The following is a 21399-nucleotide window of genomic DNA, read 5'->3' on the forward strand; positions in this document are numbered from 1 at the left end:
CTGGGTGGCTCAGTGGGTTAAGCCGCTGCCTTCGACTCAGGTCATGATCCCAGGGTCCTGGGATCGAGTCCCACATCGGGCTCTCTGCTCAGCGGGGCGCCTGCTTCCCTCTCTCTCTCTCTGCCTGCCTCTCTGTCTACTTATAATCTCTGTCTGTTAAATAAACAAATAAAATCTTTAAAAGAAAAAAAAAATAAGAATAAATCCTTAAAATTAAAACTTCATTGATTAGTTTAAGCAGCAGACTAAATTGAACTAAAAAGGATAAATATGAATATCAGAAAGCAAAAAAAACATGAGACATGGAGTGAAAAGACATTAATTATCATTCTAGAAGGCAAGAATCAAGAGAATAAGGAAGGACTTGAGGATGTGTATTTAGTTCTCAGCAAATAGATCCACTTTTAAAAACGAAGATTTAGAATTTAGTTAACAGAGCACACAAGCGGGGGCAGCACCAGGCAGAGAGAGAAGCAGGCTCCCCTGCTGAGCAGGGATCCCGATGTGGGACTCAATCCCAGGACCCCAGGGTCGTGACCTGAGCTGAAGGCAGATGCTTAACCAACTGAGCCACCGAGGCGCACCTCCCACCCAAGCATATGGATTTAAAACAAATCCATATTTTCATATAGTTACATATGACTTCCATACAGCCATGAAAGCAAGTCCTATAAGCTGCTTCTTGTTAATACTTTGTTAGCAGTTCAAATGAATAGCAGGACATTTAAGTTGTTTTCTTTCACAGTGCTTAATAAAGTTGACTATAACAGAGAACCAAATCCATATTCATACTGGAAGAATACAGAATAATTAGGAATATTGGTAGCATTTAGAGAAGCAAAAGGGGCAAAAGGGATGGGAGTTGGTTCCAACATTGATGCTTTTTGGACTTTTTAGGTTTCTACCTTTGTTCCGCTTATTTATTAATACTTAAATTGGCACCCATACCTGAAAATAAATATGGGTTAGAAAATTTGATTCAGGAAATAGAATAAAGCTAGATTTTTTAAATTGAGATGAAATTCACAACATAAAATTAAAAAAATTTTTTTTTTTTTAAAGATTTTATTTATTTATTTGACAGAGAGAGATCACAAGCAGGCAGAGAGGCAGGCAGAGATAGAGGAGGAAGCAGGCTCTTGCAGAGCAGAGAGCCCGATGCGGGGCTCGATCCCAGGACCATGGGATCATGACCTGAGCCGAAGGCAGAGGCTTTAACCCACAGAGCCACCCAGGCACCCCTAAAATTAAAATTTTTAAAGTATAATTCAGGTATAGATATTTTGTCTATACAGTGTTGTATAACCACTACATGATTTATCAAGTTCTTAAACATTTTCATCACCTCAAAGGAACACTGTACTCATTAAGTAGTTATTCTCCATTTTCCTTCCCATGCAGTGTATTTACTCTTTAATTGCCACCATCAATACTCTGATTTCTCTTCAGATCATATAAATCTTTGGCCTTTTAACTGCACACCATCTAAGTTCTTGGCATTTTCTTTCTAAGCTTAAAGTTCTCTTTCCCTATCATTGTTTCTGTTTCCGAGCCTCAGAGCTAAGGGAGTGGGAGGGTGTAGTAGAAAGCACTAGACGGAGTATGAGTGGTGAGTTCTACTCCTAGCTCTGTTTCTGCCTGTGATTTGGGTCAACTAGCTCCCCATGCCTGGGCCTCAGTTCTCCATGTGCAAGATGAAGAATTATACTGAGCTCTACAATTTATGGATAGGAATTTTTTCTGTGATTAAGAAACATAGCAGGGTGCCTGGGTGACTCAGCCAGTTAAATGTCTGCCTTTACTTCAGGTCCTGATCGCAGGGTTCTGGGATTGAGCCCCTCTCAGGTTTCCTGCTCAGCTGGACATCTGCTTCTCCCTTTCCCTCCACCCCTCCCCCCAGCTCTTGCTGTCTCTCTCTCTCTCTCTCTCTCTCTCAAATAAATAAAATCTTTAAAAAAATAGCATAAAATTTGCCATCTTAATCATTATTAAGTGTGCAGTTCAATAATGTTAAGTACATTCACATTGCTGTGCAACTATTCTTTAACACTTTTCAGTCCTGCAAAACAAACCCAGTAAGCAACTCACCATTTCCCCCTAATCCCAGCCCTTGGCAACCACTAACTGCTTTTTGTCTCTGGTTTTATCTGATCAAGCTATTTCATAAAAATAGAGTCATAAAATAATGGGGCCTTTTGTGTTTGGCATAATGTTTTCAAGGTTCATGATGTTGTACATATTCATACTTCATTCCTTTTTAGGACTACATAATATTTTGTTTCATGGATATACCACAATTCATTCACTTAGAGACATTTGTTTCCACCTTCTGGCTATCACTAATAGTCCTGCTATAAATACTTGGGTATAAGTTTTGAGTATATATTTTCATTTCTTTTGGATGTGTGCCTGTAAGTGGAATTGCTAAGTCATGTTAATTTTGTTTAACTCTTTGAGGAACCACCAGACTTTTCCACAGTGACTGAGCCATTTTACATTCCCACCAACAATGTATAAGAGTTTCAGTTTCTCCATGTCCTTGCCAACACTTGTTTATTATTTTCATAGCCATTCTACCAAGTGTGACATGGTATCTCATTGTGGTTTTGATTTGGATTTTCGTAGTGACTGATGATGTTGAGGAACATGTCATGTGCATATTGGCTGTTTATCTGTCTTTGGAGAAATGTCTATTCCATCATGTCTTCGGACAAATCTCTATTCAAGTCCTTTGCCCATATTTAATTTTTTTTGTTTATTGTTGAGTTGTAAGAGTTTTTATATATTCTGTAAGCCTTTCCCAGAAATATGATTTGCAAATACTGTCTCCCATTCTATAAGTTGTCTTTTTACTTCCTGTGATGTGTAAAGTTTTTAATGTTGATGAAGTCCAGTTTACTTTTTTCTTTTCTTGTTGCTTGTACTTTTGGTGTTAGGTCTAAGAATCTATTGCCAAAACCGAGATCATGCAGATTTACCCCTAAGCTTTCTTCTAAAACTTGTACAGGTTTGTCTCTTACATTTACATTTGTTTCATTTTGAGTAAACTTTTGTGTATGTGTGAGGTGTGCAACCCAACTTCATTCTGTTGCACAAGGTTATCCAGTTACCCAGCACTATTTGTTGAAGAGACTGTTCTAGCCCTGTTGAATGGTCTTGGTACTCCTGTCAAAAGTCATTTAACCATAGATGTATGGGTTTATTTCTGGGCTCTTGATACTGTGCTTTTAATCTGTATATTTGTCCCTAGCCAGTACTACACTGTTTTGATTACAGTAGTTTGTAATATGTTTTCAAATTAGGAAGTGTGAGTTTTCCAATTTTGTTCTTCTTTTTCAGTATTGTTTTGGCTAGGGGTGCCTGGGTGACTCAGTCAGTTAAGGGTTTGCCTTCAACTCAGGTCATGATCCCAGGGTCTTGGGATTGAGTACTGCATCAGGCTCCCTGATTATAAGGGTTTGCCTTCAACTCAGGTCATGATCCCAGGGTCTTGGGATTGAGTACTGCATCAGGCTCCCTGATCAGTTGAGAGCCTGCTTCTCCCTCTCCCTCTGCATGTGTTCACTTTCTCTCTCTCTCTCTTGTTCTCTTTTTTTTGTAATAAACCATTTTAATACCCTTCTTGTTTCCCTTGTATATATTTTTAAAGTATCTGCTTAGTGGTTACCTTAGGGATTACAATTAACACCATTAATTTCTAACAATCTAGTTTGAAATGTTACCTGATTAGCTTCAGTGGCTTCAAAATCCTTGCTCCTATACAGCTTTGCACCTCTTTTGTATTTTTGTAGATTTTGCAAAGATCCAAATTGCATCTTTAGATGTTGTGTCCCCATTAATACAGATTTATAATTATTGATTTATATATTTGCCTTTTTTTTTTTATAAAGATTTTATTTATTTATTTGAGAGAGAGAGAGAGACAGTGAGAGAGAGCACGAGCGAGGAGAAGGTCAGAGAGCGAAGCAGACTCCCCATGGAGCTGGGAGCCTGATGTGGGACTCGATCCCGGGACTCCAGGATCACGCCCTGAGCCGAAGGCAGTCGTCCAACCAACTGCGCCACCCAGGCGTCCCTATATTTGCCTTTTAAACCATGTAGGAAATGAACAGAGAAGTTATAAGCCAAAAACACATTAATACTTGTTTTTATATCTAGCTGTGTAGTTAGCTTTACCAGAGATTTTATTTCTTCCTATGGCTTCAGTTTACTGTCCAGTGTCCATTTATTTCAGCCTCAAGGACTTGCTTTAGCATTTCCTGTAGGGCAGGTGTACTAATAATAGTCTCGCAGCTTTTGTTTAATGTTGCCTTTATTTTTGAAGGATTTGTTTTTGCTAGATATAAAATTCTTGGTTGACAGGTTCCCCCCAACACACACCTTTCCACACTTTAAATATGTCATTTCTCTGCTTCTGGCCTCTGGGGTTTCTGCTGAGAAGTTGGCTGACAGTCTTCCTGAGGATCTCTTGATTATGATGAGTTGCTTCTCTCTTGCTTTCAAGATTCTCTCGTCTTTTGTTTTCAACAGTTTGAATGTAATATATGAATCTGAATCTCTTTATATGTATTCTTCTTGGGGTTTGTTGACTTCTCAGATATGTGGATTCATGTCCTTTGTCAAATTTAGAAAGTTCGTGACCATTATTTTATCACTATTTAGCTAAAAGAAGCAGCACAGTGTCCATCAAGGAAAGAGTGGATAAGCAAAATGTGTGTGTGCGCGCACGCATGTGCCTGTCTGTCTGTCTCTCTACACACACACAGCTGAATATTTTTCATCCTTAAGTGGCAAGGAAATTCTAGCACATGCTATAAAATGAGTGAACCTTGAGGACATTATGCAGTGTGAAATAAGCCAGTTGAAAAAAGTCAGATACCACTACTGCTTTCACTTTCTGTGAGGTACCTAGAGGGTTGATTCATAGAAACAGAAAGTAGAGTGGTAGTTTCCAGAACCCAAGGGAAGGTGGCTTTGGGGAGTTATTGTTTAATGGGTATGAAGTTTCAGTTTTTTAAGATACAAAGAGTTCTGGGGATAGTTGGTGGTGATGATTTCATAACAGTATCAATTACTTAGTGTCACTTTAAAATGGTAAATTTTATGTATATTTTATTCTAATAAAAAATGGGAAAATACAGTGTGTTGAATTTTCTCAAAATATAGAGATGGAACAATTATTGTTTAACTCATTTTATGAAGCCAGCATAACACTGATATCACTGATATCAAAACCTAAGATATTATGGAAAAAGAAATTTTTAAAGAACAATGTCCTTCATGAGTATTGATGTAAAAATCCTTTACAGAATAATAGCAGATTGGAGCCAGCAATTACAATACATTAATACCAGAGAGGGTTTATCCCAGGATCACAAAGTTGGTTTAACATTGAATGAATCAATGTTATTCATCACATTAACAGAATAGTGGAGAAAAGCATATGATCATTTCAAAAGATGTCAAAAAGTGTTTGACAATTCAGTATCTATCTATTTATGACTAAAAACTCTTAGCCAAACTAGGAATGGTAGGGAACTTTCTCCAACTGCTAAACAACATCCACCAACCTATAATTTATATATGTCAAACTTAACCATTGCTCCTGAGATTAGGAACAAAGCAAGAATACTTGTTTTAGCCACTTACATTCACTGTTGTTTCAGAGGGCCGCCCATTAAATAAGACATAAACGCAGGGAAAACTAGTAAAAGCCATAAAGATGGGAATGTAAGAAATACCACTGCCCTTGTTTGCAGATTATGTAATTGTTCACATAGAAAATTCCAGTGATTCTAAGCAAATTTAATGAAATTATAAGTTACAAGGTTAATATATAATTATCTATTATGTTTTATATACTTGATCATTTTGTAAATGTGAAAGAGATACAAGCCAGACTCAACTTTTTCCCAAAATTTTCTCCTAGAATTTTTCAGTTATACAGAAAAATTGAAAGAACTACCAATGAACATGTACATATTCACTGCCTAGTTTCTATTATTAACTTTTGCTGCATTTACTTTACCACATATGTCCATCTAATCATTTCCCTATCTTTCCTAATTTTATTTATTCCAAAGTAAGGTGTAGATCTCAGTATGCTTCACGTGTAAACATTTAAGTGCTTATTTCATTAAAGTTCTAATATTTATATGCTTTGTTTTTCCTTACAGTAAAATTTAAATACAATGAAAAGTGTAGTTAGTCTTAATGGTATCGTTCTATGAGTTTTGACAAAGGCATATTCACTCAAGTAACCAAAATCCGATTAAGGTATAGAACATTTTTATTATCTTAAAAGAGATTTGGGCAGAATGACTATTCAGGATTTGGGACTCACCTTCTATACCACCCTTCTGGGATTTCCCTCCTTTACTTTCTAGATCTCTGCTGTCCACTGGAACTCTCTGTGGTGATGGAAATGTTTTATAATTTGTATAATCCAAAATGATAGTCACTTGATATATATGGTTATTAAACATTTAAAATGTGACTGATGCAGCTGAAAAATGGAATTTTAAATTTTAATTTATTTTTGTATAGTGAATACTATATTGAACAGACTGTCACTATAGAAAGTTCTTTTGGACAGCACTGTTCTAGCTGCTGTGGTCTTCTTGAACTTTTTCTGTTTCTCAGCTAATAAGGCTACAAGCTTCTATTTAGACTTGAGCTGATCTCTACATTCAGGCTAGAGCCTTTCCTCAACTGAAAAGATTTAGAAAATAGGAAGCTCAAGCAGTGCTTCCTTTTTCCCTCATGTGAGCTCCCTTTCAATTCATGCCTAATTTTGATTGCTCTCAAGAGCCTTGAAGTGGTTGTTTTTATATTTTTTTTACTATCTGTGTCCAGTAAGAATTACTTCACCATTTACCAGAAGTCAAATTCTACGCCTTACCTTTTTAAAAATTTTTGTTGTTTATTTTTCTGTCTCTTAACGTCTATTTTAGTAGTGATCCAGTTTTAAGGAATTCATTTTTTGTGTTTTGTTATTAGAATTCATTTACCAACCACTTGTTATTCTTTCCTCTTTAGCCTTGTTAAAAGTATCACTAACTTTTAAGGTTCCTGAATCTTAATATTGTAAATTTGATATTCCCATCTCAGATATGCTAGAATTTAATGGAATTCTTCAAAGCAGTAAACTCATATCATTGATAACCTATTTGGTGTACTTTGCCTTTTCTAGGTACCTGAAAAGGTTTAAGGTGATGAAGATCAAAGTTCTAAGAAGTTGGTGCCGTCAAATTCTTAAAGGACTTCAGTTTCTTCATACTCGAACTCCACCTATTATTCACCGAGATCTTAAGTGTGACAACATCTTTATCACTGGCCCTACAGGCTCAGTCAAGATTGGAGACCTAGGTCTGGCAACCCTGAAGCGGGCTTCTTTTGCCAAGAGTGTGATAGGTATGTTTCAGGTGTACCTTGCATCCTAACTGGTTTTCTGATAATTCCTTTTATTTTGATACCTGACCCTGTTAGAATTTTCATTATGTGAAATAAGCCTTCAAAAATTCCTAGCTTGAACTCAGGAAGTGATCAGTTTTACTTACGAGATGTGGAGTTCTCTATATGCTTCTGGAATCATCTGGAAGACTAACTGTTTCATAAAGTTATGTGAAGAGAAGTAAAGGGAATTTTGTTGACAAAACCTTATGTAACTATCAATCTTACTGGGTCATTCTGTTGATATGTATTAATTATGTAGTTATTTATATAATTATATAAGTAATGTATAATTATTATTATATAATAAATATAGAGTTACTTTTTTATGAAAGAAATTGAATTTATGTGTAGTTTACTTTCTAAAAAAGTGTTAGGTTATATGTATTCAAAAGTATCTACCTGTTAAGACTTTATTTTAAAATGTGAAAATGAGTTTATTCTGAGTACTTGGTTTTAACTTTTCTTACTCCTACTCTTCAGAAGATGTATCTGAAGCAGAGCTTTTCAACCCTAGTGTTATTTTACATTTGGATAGTTCTTTGTTGTAAGGGCTTTCTAGTGCATTATAAGATTATTTAGATGCCAGGAGCACATCCCCTTTCCAGCCCCCCCACAGTTGTTATAGCCAAAAATGTCTCTGGACTAAATGTCCCTGGATAACAAAATCACCCCTTGTTTAGAATCAGTGATCTAAAGAACAAGACTGTCCTTTCAGACTTTCAACTATATGTTATAGAGTTGCAGCCAGAAAAATAATTTAATGCTTATTATTTTGATAAGCTTTCACTCTCTGAAGAGGATATGACACTTTGAAAATTTGAAATCTTTGCAGATATTCTGTTCTCCCCCCCCAAAGTTGATGCCAGCAAGGAAACCATTAATTTTTAAGTGTGCTAGAATTTCATGTATTAAGAGAAAACCATAAAACACCAGTAATTTGTACATTCTTCTAAAATAGTGTCCTCCATAGAATATTATGTGACTTGGATTTGGAATACTATTTTTAGATTTTCTTAAAATAGATTAACAAGAAGAATTGGGAAAGAGTTATTTAAAGCTGAATTTCTTTTTTGCCTTCCTTACAGGAAAAGGAAACATTTCTTTGATTGTCTTTGACTCCTTAAAAATCTCTAACCCAAGAGAGGTCCCTCCCACCCCCTTTTTTTGCTTAAACCATGCTATGTAAGCCTGTTCTTGGAAATGTCCTACAGTTTGAGCTATCCAGACTTAATTTCTTTGGAACCATTGGAGAACCTGGTCTGTGGGATCACATACTGCTTGTAACTCAGTCTGTATTTGAGTTCTTCATTTATGTGTATTTGGTTTTTGTAAGATCTGAAAGATGTCCTTCACTGTATTTCTTGTTATCTGCAGTAGACTTATTTGTGTACTGCAGGTGGTATGGTAAGTATGTAAAGAAAGGCTTCTTGTGAGTGGCCTTTATAGACCATTACACTTTTTTTTTCTTTTAAAAAACATATTGAATGTTGGATTTTTCACTGCAAGGCCTCCTTAAAAGTGAAACTGATCAGGTGGAATTAATGGCCAAAGACTAGCTATAATTACTAACCTTACAACTACCGTACAGCAGGGGGCAGGCAAGTATTTTGATCTTTTTTAACCCATCTTGTCTTACTGGTAGATGCCACTGTATCCTCTTTATTTCTTGCTAGTCTCTTACTTTTCCTTCCATTTGTTTTCATTATGAATTATATCAGTTTTTCTATTATCAAAGTTTCTATTTTGACATTGTATAACAGTAATCCATTTGAAACAGTAAATAAATAAACACTTGACCCTGTCCTGGTTTCTTTTATGAAGGCCATGCAGCAGAAGTTCTGACATACTTGGTGGAAGATACGAAGATTTTCTTCCTCTTCCCTGCCCCCACCACTCTTCTCTCTTCTCTTCCCTCCCTTCCACTTGCTTCTATCTCACAGGTCAACCCCTCTGCTTTTCCCCCAGGTGAGTAACATCTGTAGCCTCTGCTCACATTGAGTCTAAATTGTTCTTTTAATTTAAGGTACCCCAGAGTTCATGGCCCCTGAGATGTATGAGGAAAAATATGATGAATCTGTTGACGTTTATGCTTTTGGGATGTGCATGCTTGAGATGGCCACATCTGAATATCCGTACTCAGAATGCCAAAATGCTGCTCAGATCTACCGTCGAGTGACCAGTGTAAGTCTTACCCGGATTGATTAGTGAGCTTAAGTCACACCAAAAAAAAGGAATGCCAAGCTGGATATCATTGAACCATGCAAAAGGGAGCAATAGTAGAACGCATACTCAGTCGTTGGGGGAAGAAGGAGTTGAGAGATTTTATTGCTTCTGATTTAGTGAGAGCAAAAATAAAGATCAAAGAAGTACCAGTATATTCTGGATTCTCCTTGCATACATTTAAAGCTTTATTTTGAGATATATTATGTTTAAAAATACTCTTATTACTACTGTTCAAGCCCTAATTGATTCTTCTAAGTTCTCATTCCCTCCGACCATAAAACATATTATCTGAGTTAAAAATAATGCTCTTGCTCAGGTTGCTTTGTTCACAGACCTTTCCCTAAGTGGTTTAAAATTGATTTATGAATTTATTAAATCATTTATAAGTAACCACAAGGGTTTAAGGCATAACAGTAATTTCTGGATCATCTGAATACCCTCACCTATTAGGATATTTCTCCCATTGTTTCAGAGATGTCTGTTTACAGTCAGTGTTCAAAATAGGACCTATCAGGGTCCACAGAAGGTACTTTATTGTATGTCTCTTAATCTACAGCTGTTGCCCACTACTTTCTTTTTCTCAGGCTGGGCAAGGGCAAGAGTAATGTAGTAAGTGTAGTTTGGTTAGCCTTCAGATAATTCTGATGAGTATCCTAATCACTATTGTACTTTGCCCTTAGAAAGTTCATCTGCTTTGCTTCTTAGATATCTGAGTTCTATATCTATATCCCAATTTCAGTATTCCCCAGTTTTCCCCCAGTGCCTAATAATTTACATTATCCCTTTTTTCTTTGGGGAGTAAGATGAGATAGTCACTAGAATGAATACCCCTGTATTTTATCTAGAAAATAAATAAATAAATCCTCCCCGCATTTTATTTAGAATTCTTGAAACCTCAAGAAGTATATTTGATTCCTCGTTTTACTATTCACCAGATCCTATTTATCAGGTTCTTGGTTCAGAATAACTCTTAGGTATAGTCCTTCTTCATTCCCACTGTCAGAACTCTGATTTCACATCTTACTTAATTCACACCTTACACTGCCATCCTGAAGTAGTTAACATTATGAACTTGTTTTTCTACTCCACTTGAACTAGTTGAATTTTCTTGCTATTTCTTTTTGGTATAAGAAGCTTTCATGATACCAGTTTGCTTATGAAAGCATATACAAATTCTTATTATAATCTTCGCTCTTCTTCATCTTTGTCTAAACACCTTTTTTAGTCAAGCCAGTCTTCTTTATTTTTTTATTTTTTATTTTTATTTTAAGATTTTATTATTTATTTGACAGACATAGATCACAAGTAGGCAGAGAGGCAGGCGGGGACTGGGGGAAGCAGGCTTCCGCTCTGAGCAGAGAGCCCGATGTGGGGCTCCATCCCAGCGATCCCTGGCATCATGGCCGGAGCCAAAGGCAGAGGCTTTAACACGCTGAGCCACCCAGGCGCCCTGCCAGTCCTCTTTATTATCTTGCACATCTGCCACATCCTTTCCTTTTTTCCTCTCCATTTGTACATGCTATTTACCTTGTATGCATGCTCTTTTGCTATCCAGTCAGTTTTTATACTGGATTTAACAGACTTCCCCAACAAAATTTTATCTGATGGGCTTCACTACATAATGATTTTCACCTTTTCCAGGCTTTTCAACTGATCTCAATCATAACATTTTATTTGTAATTGATGATTTTACTTAGGAGTTCAAAAATTGAATTAATATAAAGTATTTAAAATGGTGCTTAGTATACAATAAGCACTATATGTAGGTGCTTGCTGTTTATTTTTACTGCTTTGTATTCTTCTTCAAGATTTGTAACCTTATCTCTACAAAGTATTTCTGTTTAATTCTTTCTTTACCTTTAGCACTATCCCAAATATAAAAATAAGTCTCACATGCAAATACATGCTACATACCAAGTTCAGAGCCTGACATCAAATAATTAAAGATGAATAACATATATATTCCCTGTCTTCAGAAAACTAGCTCCAATATAGAAGATAAATGTGTAAGCAAATATTTCTAATTACAGTATGCTGATAAGAGCTTATTAACTGTATGTCTTTTCTCCTTTGGAAAAGTGACTATTCAGATCCTTTACTTGGTTTTTAATTGGGTTATTTGTCTTTTTATTACTGAGCTGTATGAATTCTTCATATATTCTGGATAGAAATCCTTTATGAGATAGATGATTTCCAATTATTTACTCTCATTCTGTCAGTTGAATAATTTTTTTTTTAAGATTTATTTATTTATTTGAGAGAGAGAGCCAGGGGTAAGGGCAGAGAGAATCAAAGAATTTCAAATACACTCCATACTAAGTGCAGAGCCCGACACGGGGCTCATTTTCTTGACCCTGAGATCATGACCTGAGCCAAAATAAAGAGTCAGACACTTAACTGATTAAGCCACCCCAGACACCCAGTTGTAATTTCTTAATAGTGTCATTATATTACTAGTGCCCTTTAGGACACAAAAGTTTCTCATTTTGATGAGGCCGAGTTTAACGTATGTTATGTTTTGTTTTTCTCATGCTTTTGGTGTCATATCTAAGAATCCATTTCCAAACCTCAAGTCATGAACGTTTACCCCATGTATTTTCTTCTAGGAGTTTTATAGTTTTAGTTCTTATAATTAGACCTTTGTTTCATTTTGAGATAATTTTTGTATGTGGTGTGAGGTAAGGGTTTTAACTTGATTCTTTTGCTTATGACAACTATCCAACTGTCCCACTACCCTTTGTTGAGAAGACTATTATTTCTCCATTGAATGATTTCACCCTTGCTGAGAAGCAGTTGACCATAAGCACATGAAGTTACTCCTGGACCCTCAATTCTGTTCCATGGATCTGTATGTCTTGCTTTGTAGTAAGTTTTGAATTCGTTAAGTGTGAGTCTTTCTATTTATTCTTCAGGTTTTGGCTCTTCTTGGTCCTTTGCAACTCTATATAAATTTTAGAGTCAGCTTGTCAATTTTTGTAGTTCAGCTGGGATCCTGGCACATATGGCGTTGAATCTGTAGATGAATTTGGACACATGACAACCATCCTGAGTCTTCTAGTTCATGAACATGGGATGTTTTTCCATTTACTTAGATCTTTTGTAATTTCTTTCCGTGGTGTTTTGTAGTTTTCAGAGTATAAGTCTTCTACTTTTTTTATTATGTTTATTCCTGAATAATGTATTTGGGGGGGATTCTATTATAAATGGAATTGAGTTTTTTATTTCAATTTTTGATTGTACATTACAAATACTATTAATTTTTGCATACTGGTTTTGAAACTGACAAACTTACTTGAATTTATAATAGTTTTTTAGTAGATTCCTTAGGATTTTCTATATACAAGATAATTGAATCTGCAAATATAGTTCTTTAAAAAAAACATAAGGCTTGGCAAGTATGGGTATATGCTTTACTTGTGAGAAAGAATTTTTTTAAAAAAGGCTGACTCTTAGTTTAATGAACAGAATTTAGGGATAAAGTTGAAAAAACAAAAGACTGGGTAGTGGTTGGTTTCTGGGAATTTTCTAATGTTGAAAAAAGAGACCTGTCTCTTGATATGTCATATTCCCCCCCCACGATAATTACACAATCTGTATAAGAGAAGATAAACACATAGTTCTCAACTTTTTCAGTGAAATAACCAATAAGAGTTTAGTTTTAAAAATTAACTATAGGGGGGCCTGGGTGGCTCAGTGGGTAAAGCCTCTGCCTTCAGCTCAGGTCATGATCTCAGGGTCCTAGGATCAAACCCCACATCAGGCTCTCTGCTCAGCGAGGAGCCTGCTTCCCCCCCCCACCCCCCGCCTACTTATGATCTCTCTCTCTGTCAAATAAATAAATAAAATCTTTTTTAAAAAATTAGCTAGAAGAATAATAAGTAATTTTATAAGTGAATTACATGTATGTATGTATATATGTATGTATATGTTACATTTCCTAAGGGTAATTTGCCCTTTTTAAAAAAATTGCCTGGGATTTTATTTCCTTTCATTAACTCTCCTGATTTTGCTAGAAATGACAGACTAGTTGACAAAATACTACACTAAAACAAATTTGAACCACCTACTTTTTTTTAGTTAATTTTTAAAATTTTTGACCCACTTGTTTTGATAGGGTCCTGTCAGATCCTTTTTTGAATTCAAATATGTGAATTTAGTCATCTATTTTATCATATTACATTACCACATCCACACATATTAATTTTTTTTTAGCTAACTTTCAAGGAAGACTTGAGATTTGGGACACACAGGAAACTGTATACACCTGAAGTATAAATTGGTTCACCAAGTATTTGAGCATTGGGAGTTGTTATAACAAAGGGCCACAAACTGGATGGTTTAAACCGGCAGAAATTTATTGTCTCACAATTCTGAGGCCAGAGATCCAAAATCAAGGTTATAGCAAGGTCATGCTCTCTGACATGTGGAGGGAAGTACTTTTTTTGTTGCCTCTTACCTTCTGATGGTTAGCTAGCAATCCTTAGCATTTCTTGGCTTGCATCTGCAGCACTTCAGTGTCTGTCTCACATGGTGGTCCTTCCTCATCTTTCTGTGTCTTCTCTTCTTAGAAGGACACCAGTCAGAGTGTATTAAGGGCCCACCCCACTCTGGGGTTGTACCTGTAATCGCAATTATCTGTTTTCAAATAAGGTCAGATTCTGAGATACTGAGGGTTGGAATTTTAACGTATCTTTTGGGAGGGCAAGAATTCAACCCAACAAATTTTTTTTTAGAAGATTTTATTTATTTATTTGAGAGAGAGACACAAAGTGAGAGAGGGAACACAAGCAGGAGGCGTGGGGAAGGGAGAAGCATGCTTCCCACTAAGCATGGAGCCCGACGATGTGGGGCTCAATCCCAGGACCCTGGGATCATGACCTGGGCTGAAGGCAGATGCTTACCCAGCTGAGCCACCCAGGTGTCCCTGAATGTTTTTTTCTTATATCAAACAGACTGGGTAGATGAAATACACATTAGATAATCATGTATTTAAGCACTCTTAACATACCAGCCTCCTTTGTTGGTCTTAAAATATTTCTCTTTTGAAAAGGGGGTAAATTTTGTTATGTACCAGCAGAAAATGGCTCTGCTGTTTTGTAACCTGTTGTTAGAGACTCGAAATAGGTATTGACTGGGCTGTCTGTTATTTAGTGATAAGTCTCTCTGATTAATCTTGCAAATTAACTTACTTTATTATTTCTCTAAATCAAGGTTGATATTGAAAATGTCTCAAGGGATCATGACTAAGCCACCCAGACACCCCTCACAAAAGTATCTTTTTTTGCAGATGCAGATCCAAGCTCAAAATCCCCTTCTTAAATGAGAGTTTTTCATGTTAATGTAATAGAACTGAAAAAGACCAATACCACTTTTCCATATTCTTAGTATAGTATGTAGCCTGTTTTCAGTTTTTCACCATGTTTTAAGAAAAAATTCACATACCAGGGTGCCTGGATGGCTCAGTGGGTTAAAGCCTCTACATTCAGCTCAGGTCGTGATCCCAGGGTCCTGGGATCAAGCCCCGCATCGGGCTCTTTGCTCAGAATGGAGCCTGCTTCTCCCCCACCTCTGCCTGCCTCTCTGCCTACTTGTCATCTCTGTCAAATAAATAAATAAAATCTTTAAAGAAAAAAAAAAGAAAGAAAGAAAGAAAGAAAAAATTCACATACCATAAATTTATCACTGAAATAGTTTAAGATGTACAATTCAGTTTTTTAATATATTCATATTGAACCTTTCACCCCCAAAAAGAAATTCTGTACCTCTTGGCAGTCACTCTCCATTCCCCCTTCCACTGAGGCCCTGTCAACCACTAATCTACTTTATGTCTCTGGATTTGATTTGCCTGTTGTGGATATTTCTTACAAATGGAATCATATGATATATGACCTTTTGTGTTACACATTTTCTGTTAGGTCTTTTGTATTAGGCTTTGAAAACATTAGCTAAGTGTTTTCAGGGTTTACCCATGTTGTAGCATGTATTTCATTCTTTTCATCTGCATTTCATCTTTTCTTATGACTGAATAATATTCCATTATATAACTATACCACATTTGTTATGTTCGGCAAATTTTATTTCTTCCTCCTTTTCTCTTTGTTAAACCGTTTGAACCTATAGCTACCGTCCCTTCTGGAGAGGGACTGGGAACAGAAAGCATGAAATGTATAATGTCTTAAAAGACATATATAATGTCCCAGAGTCTGATTTATCAAGTCTTTGTTTACACATATTCTGTTGATAGCATAGCATATGGAACATTGTAGGCACTTAGTAATATTTTGAGAATAAATGATTGTTAACTTAAGGAATCCCAAATATAGGCAGTCAGACATTGTCTAAGTTTGGAAGTTTGAATTTACCTTGCAAAAGAGGAATGAAACATAAGGCCACCTTTGAAGTATTAACAAAATTATCCTAAAATGAAATTGAATCATAACAAGTAGAAGCTGATACACATATAAAAGCAATACATATTATAGGATGAGTAAAACTATTTGGTACAAGTAGAGCTGGAAACAATGACTTTAATAATTAGAAAAAATCAAGATTCCAGGATTTGAAGTGTATTCAAGAAAGCCATCTATACACATACTTTTCCATTGATTCTCAAATCTCTTATTTGTAATTTTAAAAAAATATTTATTTATTTATTTTAGAGAGCACGAACAGGAGGGGCAGAAGGAAATAGACTTTCAGGCAGACTCTGTGCTGAGTGTGGAGCTGAACGTAGGGCTCATCCCAGGACCATCAGATCACAGCCTGAGCTAAAACCAAGAGTTGGATGCTAACCAACTGTGCCATCCAGGCGCCCCTCATAGTTGTAATTTCTAAACAACTATTTTATAAGTAACTCTTTCCATTACGAGGCTAGGTCTGTATTTTGTTGAAGAATTTCACCATTATTTTTTAACACTATGATCACTTGCACTTTCTTTTCTGAGATTTCATAGGGAAAACCAGATCATAATTTCACTTATTAATACCTCGAATGTTTCCAGCCACCTGGGTGGCTCAGTCGGTTGGGTGGCTGCCTTTGGCTCACATCACGATCCCAGGATCCTGGGATTGAGCCCCATATCAGGCTCCCTGTTCGATGAGCAGCCTGCTTTTCCCTCTCCACAGTTTGTGCTCTCTTACACTCTGTCTCTCTCTCAAATAAATGGTGAAATCTTAAAAAAAAAAAAAAAAACCTCAAATGTTTCAGGCAGCTCCTGATTCATGAGACCTTTCTGATTGAGACCCATCATTTTCACTTTTAAGAGCTATAGGTTTCCTTCACTATCCATAAGCAGAGCATTCCTGTGCAATCTTTTATTAGTGCAAAGGCATAAAGTGAAAGACTTTATATTAAAATATTTTGAGTACTCAAACCCTGAAAATAACCACTCTCAGGCTTTTTTCTAATACCTTAGGACATATCTTGCTAACAAACACATAAAATAAGTCAAGATAAAGCACAGGTGTTCATAGGCACAATTCAAAGCTATAGTATCTTGATGCTGAATGTAGCTCCCAGGGGACGGAGCTTGGCATTGCCATTCTTGCTGCTCAGGGTATGTACTGTGTCTTTACTGGCTCACTGCAAAATAAGCCCTGAATTCTGTTTTCACTTTTTGCCCTTTTTCATAAAAGCAAAAGTTCTCTTTGGTTTTCTTTCGGTTAGTGAAAACAGGTACTAAGGTAGGTCTTTCATAAAAGCAAAGTGGCGTAATACAAACTTTCAAAGCAAGGATACCTGTTCCTTTAGATTTCTTGAGTGAAGGGACTTAACATGCTAATTAAAAGAGGGAGGAGCTCAGCAATTGTTTTCTTTAACCTAGAGGAGACTAAATAAAAAGGAAGAAAAATCATAATTCATGATAAAGAACTTGATAAGATTATACAACATTACAAAGGCCTGCAGAGGTTTGAGATTCTATCCATTAAAATTTTTTGAGGAGATTAAGATAGCAGCTACCAGACTTGAATGATTTAGTTCAGTGGCTGTCAGACTTTTTTTATCAGGACCTTTTTATACTCATAAAAATTACTGAAGACCCCAAAGAGCTTTCATTTGTGTTATATCTATTTTACCATATTAGAAATTAACACCAAATTTTATAATGTATTGATTAATAATATAAAAAGCCCAATATATGTTGACATCAATAACATTTTTGCAAAATACGATTTTCTCCAAAACTAATTTTAAAGATTTAGTGAAAAGAACAGCATTTTTACATTTTTGCAACTGTCTTTAATGTCTGGTCAGAAAGAAGACAGTTGGGTTCTTGTATCTGTTTCTGTATGAAATCAATTACAGTATTTTTTATTTGGTTGAAATGTATAAAGAAAATCTGGCCTAATGCAGATATGTCATTGGAAGAGAGACACCTCGTAGATCCTCTGATAGAGTTTTGAATACTATACACTGAGAGTCTCTGATTAGATCTTTGCTCTGCAAAGTGTAGTTCCCAGACGAGCAGATTTGGTATCCTAGGGCACTTGTTGAAAATGTAAAATTTCAACCCCATCCCAGACAAATCAGATCAAAACCTGGCATTTTACGATATCCAAAGATGATTCATGTGTACACTGAAGTTTGAGAAGTGTGAGTAGAAACTGATCACCTCAGATCCTTTCTAATTATGTGTACCATAGACTAATATAATACCAAAATGTTAACTGAAAATTATTATTCTGTCATTCTTGAGACCTTTTTACTAGCATTATAAGTAACCAGACTGATTTAGAAATTTTACCCTATTTAATTGCATTTTTTTCTGACTTATTTAGGAATTGCTTTTTTTTTTTTTTTAAGGAATTGCTTTTTTAAAAGCAAAAAAATAAGTCAAGCTGTAGAAAAGATGGAATAAAAAGCTTGAGGAGTTCTTTAAATCAGTTGGAACTTTTAGACTCCTTAGTTTCTAGGGACTTCTGCATGACTCGGTTAAGTGGTGTGACTCTTGATTTTGGCTCAAGTCATGATTTCAGGGTCCATCGGATTGAACCCTAGCATGGAGCCCACTGAAGATTCTCTCTTTCCCTCTTCCTGTTCCCATCCCCCACTCTAGAACACACCCATGCTCGCTCTTTATTTTCCTCTCAGCTCTGAAAATTTAGCTCTGTAGTATCTAGTCCCTTATTCTGTCCTATCAGTCATTATATTTCTTATCTGGGAAATGTCTTGATTTCACCAATCTCCATCCCCATCTTCTGGCTTCCAATGAAGAATTAAAAATGGCTGTGTCCTTTTTTAGTTTTCTAAAGGTTTTCTCATGTTTTGGGTGCTAAGATAAACATGGGGGATTGAAGTCAATCCCTAGCTTATACAATGATTTATGTAATTATATAAACAGTTAGTGATGACTGTTGTGGTGAAATCCATCTTGAGTCGGCCTTGGATATAAATTTAACTAATTTTTTTTTTTTTAAGTAAATGTTAGCATCCCTGCCTAACTATTACACATTTATAAAGGAAGCGTGCTTGGTTATCTATTGAGAGATCATAGGCCTCCCTAATGCAAATTCCCCCCGCCCTGTCATTCCCTTACCACCACCACCATACAGTGCCCTTATCGCTCCATATTTCTGGTTTCCATCCCAGATCTACTATGTATACCCTATTAGTAATCAGTAAACATTGAAGTAGTAATTACACTAAAGCAGATGGATTTTATAGACATAAGGAAGTAGCGTATTTGATCTCCTTTAGAGGGTCAAAGACAGTATTCCTGGAAAAGTAAGTTGAGAACTTTATTGGCCCCCCTGTCACAGAGGTGGTGAGACAAATTTTATATGAAGTAATTACCAGTAGCTTCAGCGCCCTGGCACTTTTTATCAGAAATATTTTTGCATTCTTGGAAGAAAGTCATGCCAATATCATTCTTCTATGTTCCCATCATATTCTACCTCTGTTTTATTAAAATAATAATTATTATTTGATACTAACTGTTGTCCCCCCATTAGAACTGAGCCCTTCAAGGACAGGTTTCTTTTTTCCTCTGTAGATCAGTCCACTACTACATGTCGGATCCTGCAGTGGTGCCCTGTCATACAAATATGTGTGATAGCAATGTAAATATTAATAAATAAACATCCTTTTGTACCAGATCTTGCATAAAACACTTTGCAACTCTTCCAACAACCTGGAGTGGGAAGTGAGTAATTGCTACTCTTATCAACGTTTTATAAATAAAGGTCTGAAGCCCAAGAAGGCTAGCCCAAGATTACATATCTAGAAGATGAGAGAGCATTCTGTTATTTCTGTTATCTGATCCCAGATCCTGTACCCATATCAAAATACTGTATGAATCTATATGCTTTGCTCATATCAAAATACTATACTGAATCCAGGTCAATTTCAGTGTCAATCTGTGACCTAAAGTTATTTAAACCTGTCTGTGTAAGTGCTGATTTGGAGGGGGTAAATGTACACTGTGGCTTAACAATTGTGTTCTATAGTGCACTAATAATAAATTGTTTCATGTACATGCAGTTTTTTCAGGTCTGTACCTGAAATGTTACTTTCTCAGAGAAGCTTTCCTTGCCCACCCTCTCTAAAATATTTTTCAGTGCATACACACTTTATTTCTGTTCCTTTTATTATTTTCTTTATGGCTTTTTTTTTTTAAGAATTTATTTATTTATCTGACAGACAGAGATCACAAGTAGGCAGAGGCAGGCAGAGAGAGAGAGGAGGAAGCAGGCTTCCTGCGGAGCAGAGCCCGATGCGGGACTCAGTCTCAGGACCCCGAGATCATGACCTGAGCTGAAGGCAGAGGCTTAACCCACTGAGCCACCCAAGCACCCCTTCTTTATGGCTTTTATCACAGCCTTACAGTATTCATCTAAAACCCCAATTAGAATACATATTCTGTGGGTTGGGGGTTTTATTTGTCTTGTTCTTTGCTCTATTCCTAGTGTTTAGAGACTGACAGGTCATAGAGCTCAGATTTTGTGAAATGTATACAGAATTGTAGAGAGTGAAAGCCACTTTTACGTTGCCTAGGAGGTCTCTGGAGCTGTGTCTCCTTAAGTTTAAATCCCAGCCATGTCATTTCCTAGCTGTGATACCTTGAGTAAGTTATTTAACTTCTATGAACCTAAGGGGTTTATGAAGATTAAATGAGAAATGTATGTAGAACATAGACACGTGCCTCACATACAGTTAATCAATCCGTACTTAGTAGGTATTGCTGTTGTTAGCATTAACATCATTATGACATGCTTAGTAGTGTATTAAATTGTCTCTTGGTCCATTCTTTATCCAGTGACATTCAGTAATTTGCAGTTATTAAAATGTGTTTAATGAACTTAAAATAAGTCAAGTTTTAGAACAGAATGAATGAGCTAATGTTTATTTTTAATCTTGCTTCTTGCCAGTAACCTTGGAAAGTGCTTTACATATACTATATTATTTTTTTCCTGCTAAGTAGATAATATCTTCATTTCACAGATAATAGAATCAGAAGTTAAGCATTTTGTCTCAAGGACATGAAGGAGAAATAGTAGTAATAATAATAGCAGTAGTGGTGCTGATGGTAGTGTCAGAAATCAAGCATCTCTAACATGACATTAATGCAAACCTTAATATTTTTTCTTGGCCTGTTTTTGCTTTTTAAACTTTTTTTTAGACCTCAATGGGAAAAAAATCTGAGCATAAAAAAATTAGGGTACACGGGCAGCATAAGGCTGTTATTACAGGTTTGAGCCCAATAGAGAGGGCTCATGATCCCT

At 36.1% G+C, this 21399-nt stretch overlaps 1 protein-coding gene across 7 annotated transcripts in view; it reads left to right on the forward strand.

Moving 5' to 3' along the window:
• WNK1 (WNK lysine deficient protein kinase 1) overlaps positions 1–21399 on the forward strand; it is a 150723-nt gene that overhangs the window by 72471 nt on the left and 56853 nt on the right. For all 7 annotated transcript variants that reach the window (XM_044228043.1, XM_044228034.1, XM_044228037.1 and 4 more), the window contains exons 3-4: positions 7193–7413; positions 9479–9636. In XM_044228043.1, the coding sequence (XP_044083978.1) occupies positions 7193–7413; positions 9479–9636 (379 nt within the window). The remainder of the gene's footprint in view (positions 1–7192; positions 7414–9478; positions 9637–21399) is intronic.

The sequence above is a fragment of the Neovison vison genome, chromosome 12 (assembly GCF_020171115.1).
Source record: "Neovison vison isolate M4711 chromosome 12, ASM_NN_V1, whole genome shotgun sequence".
Lineage (NCBI taxonomy): Eukaryota > Metazoa > Chordata > Mammalia > Carnivora > Mustelidae > Neogale > Neogale vison.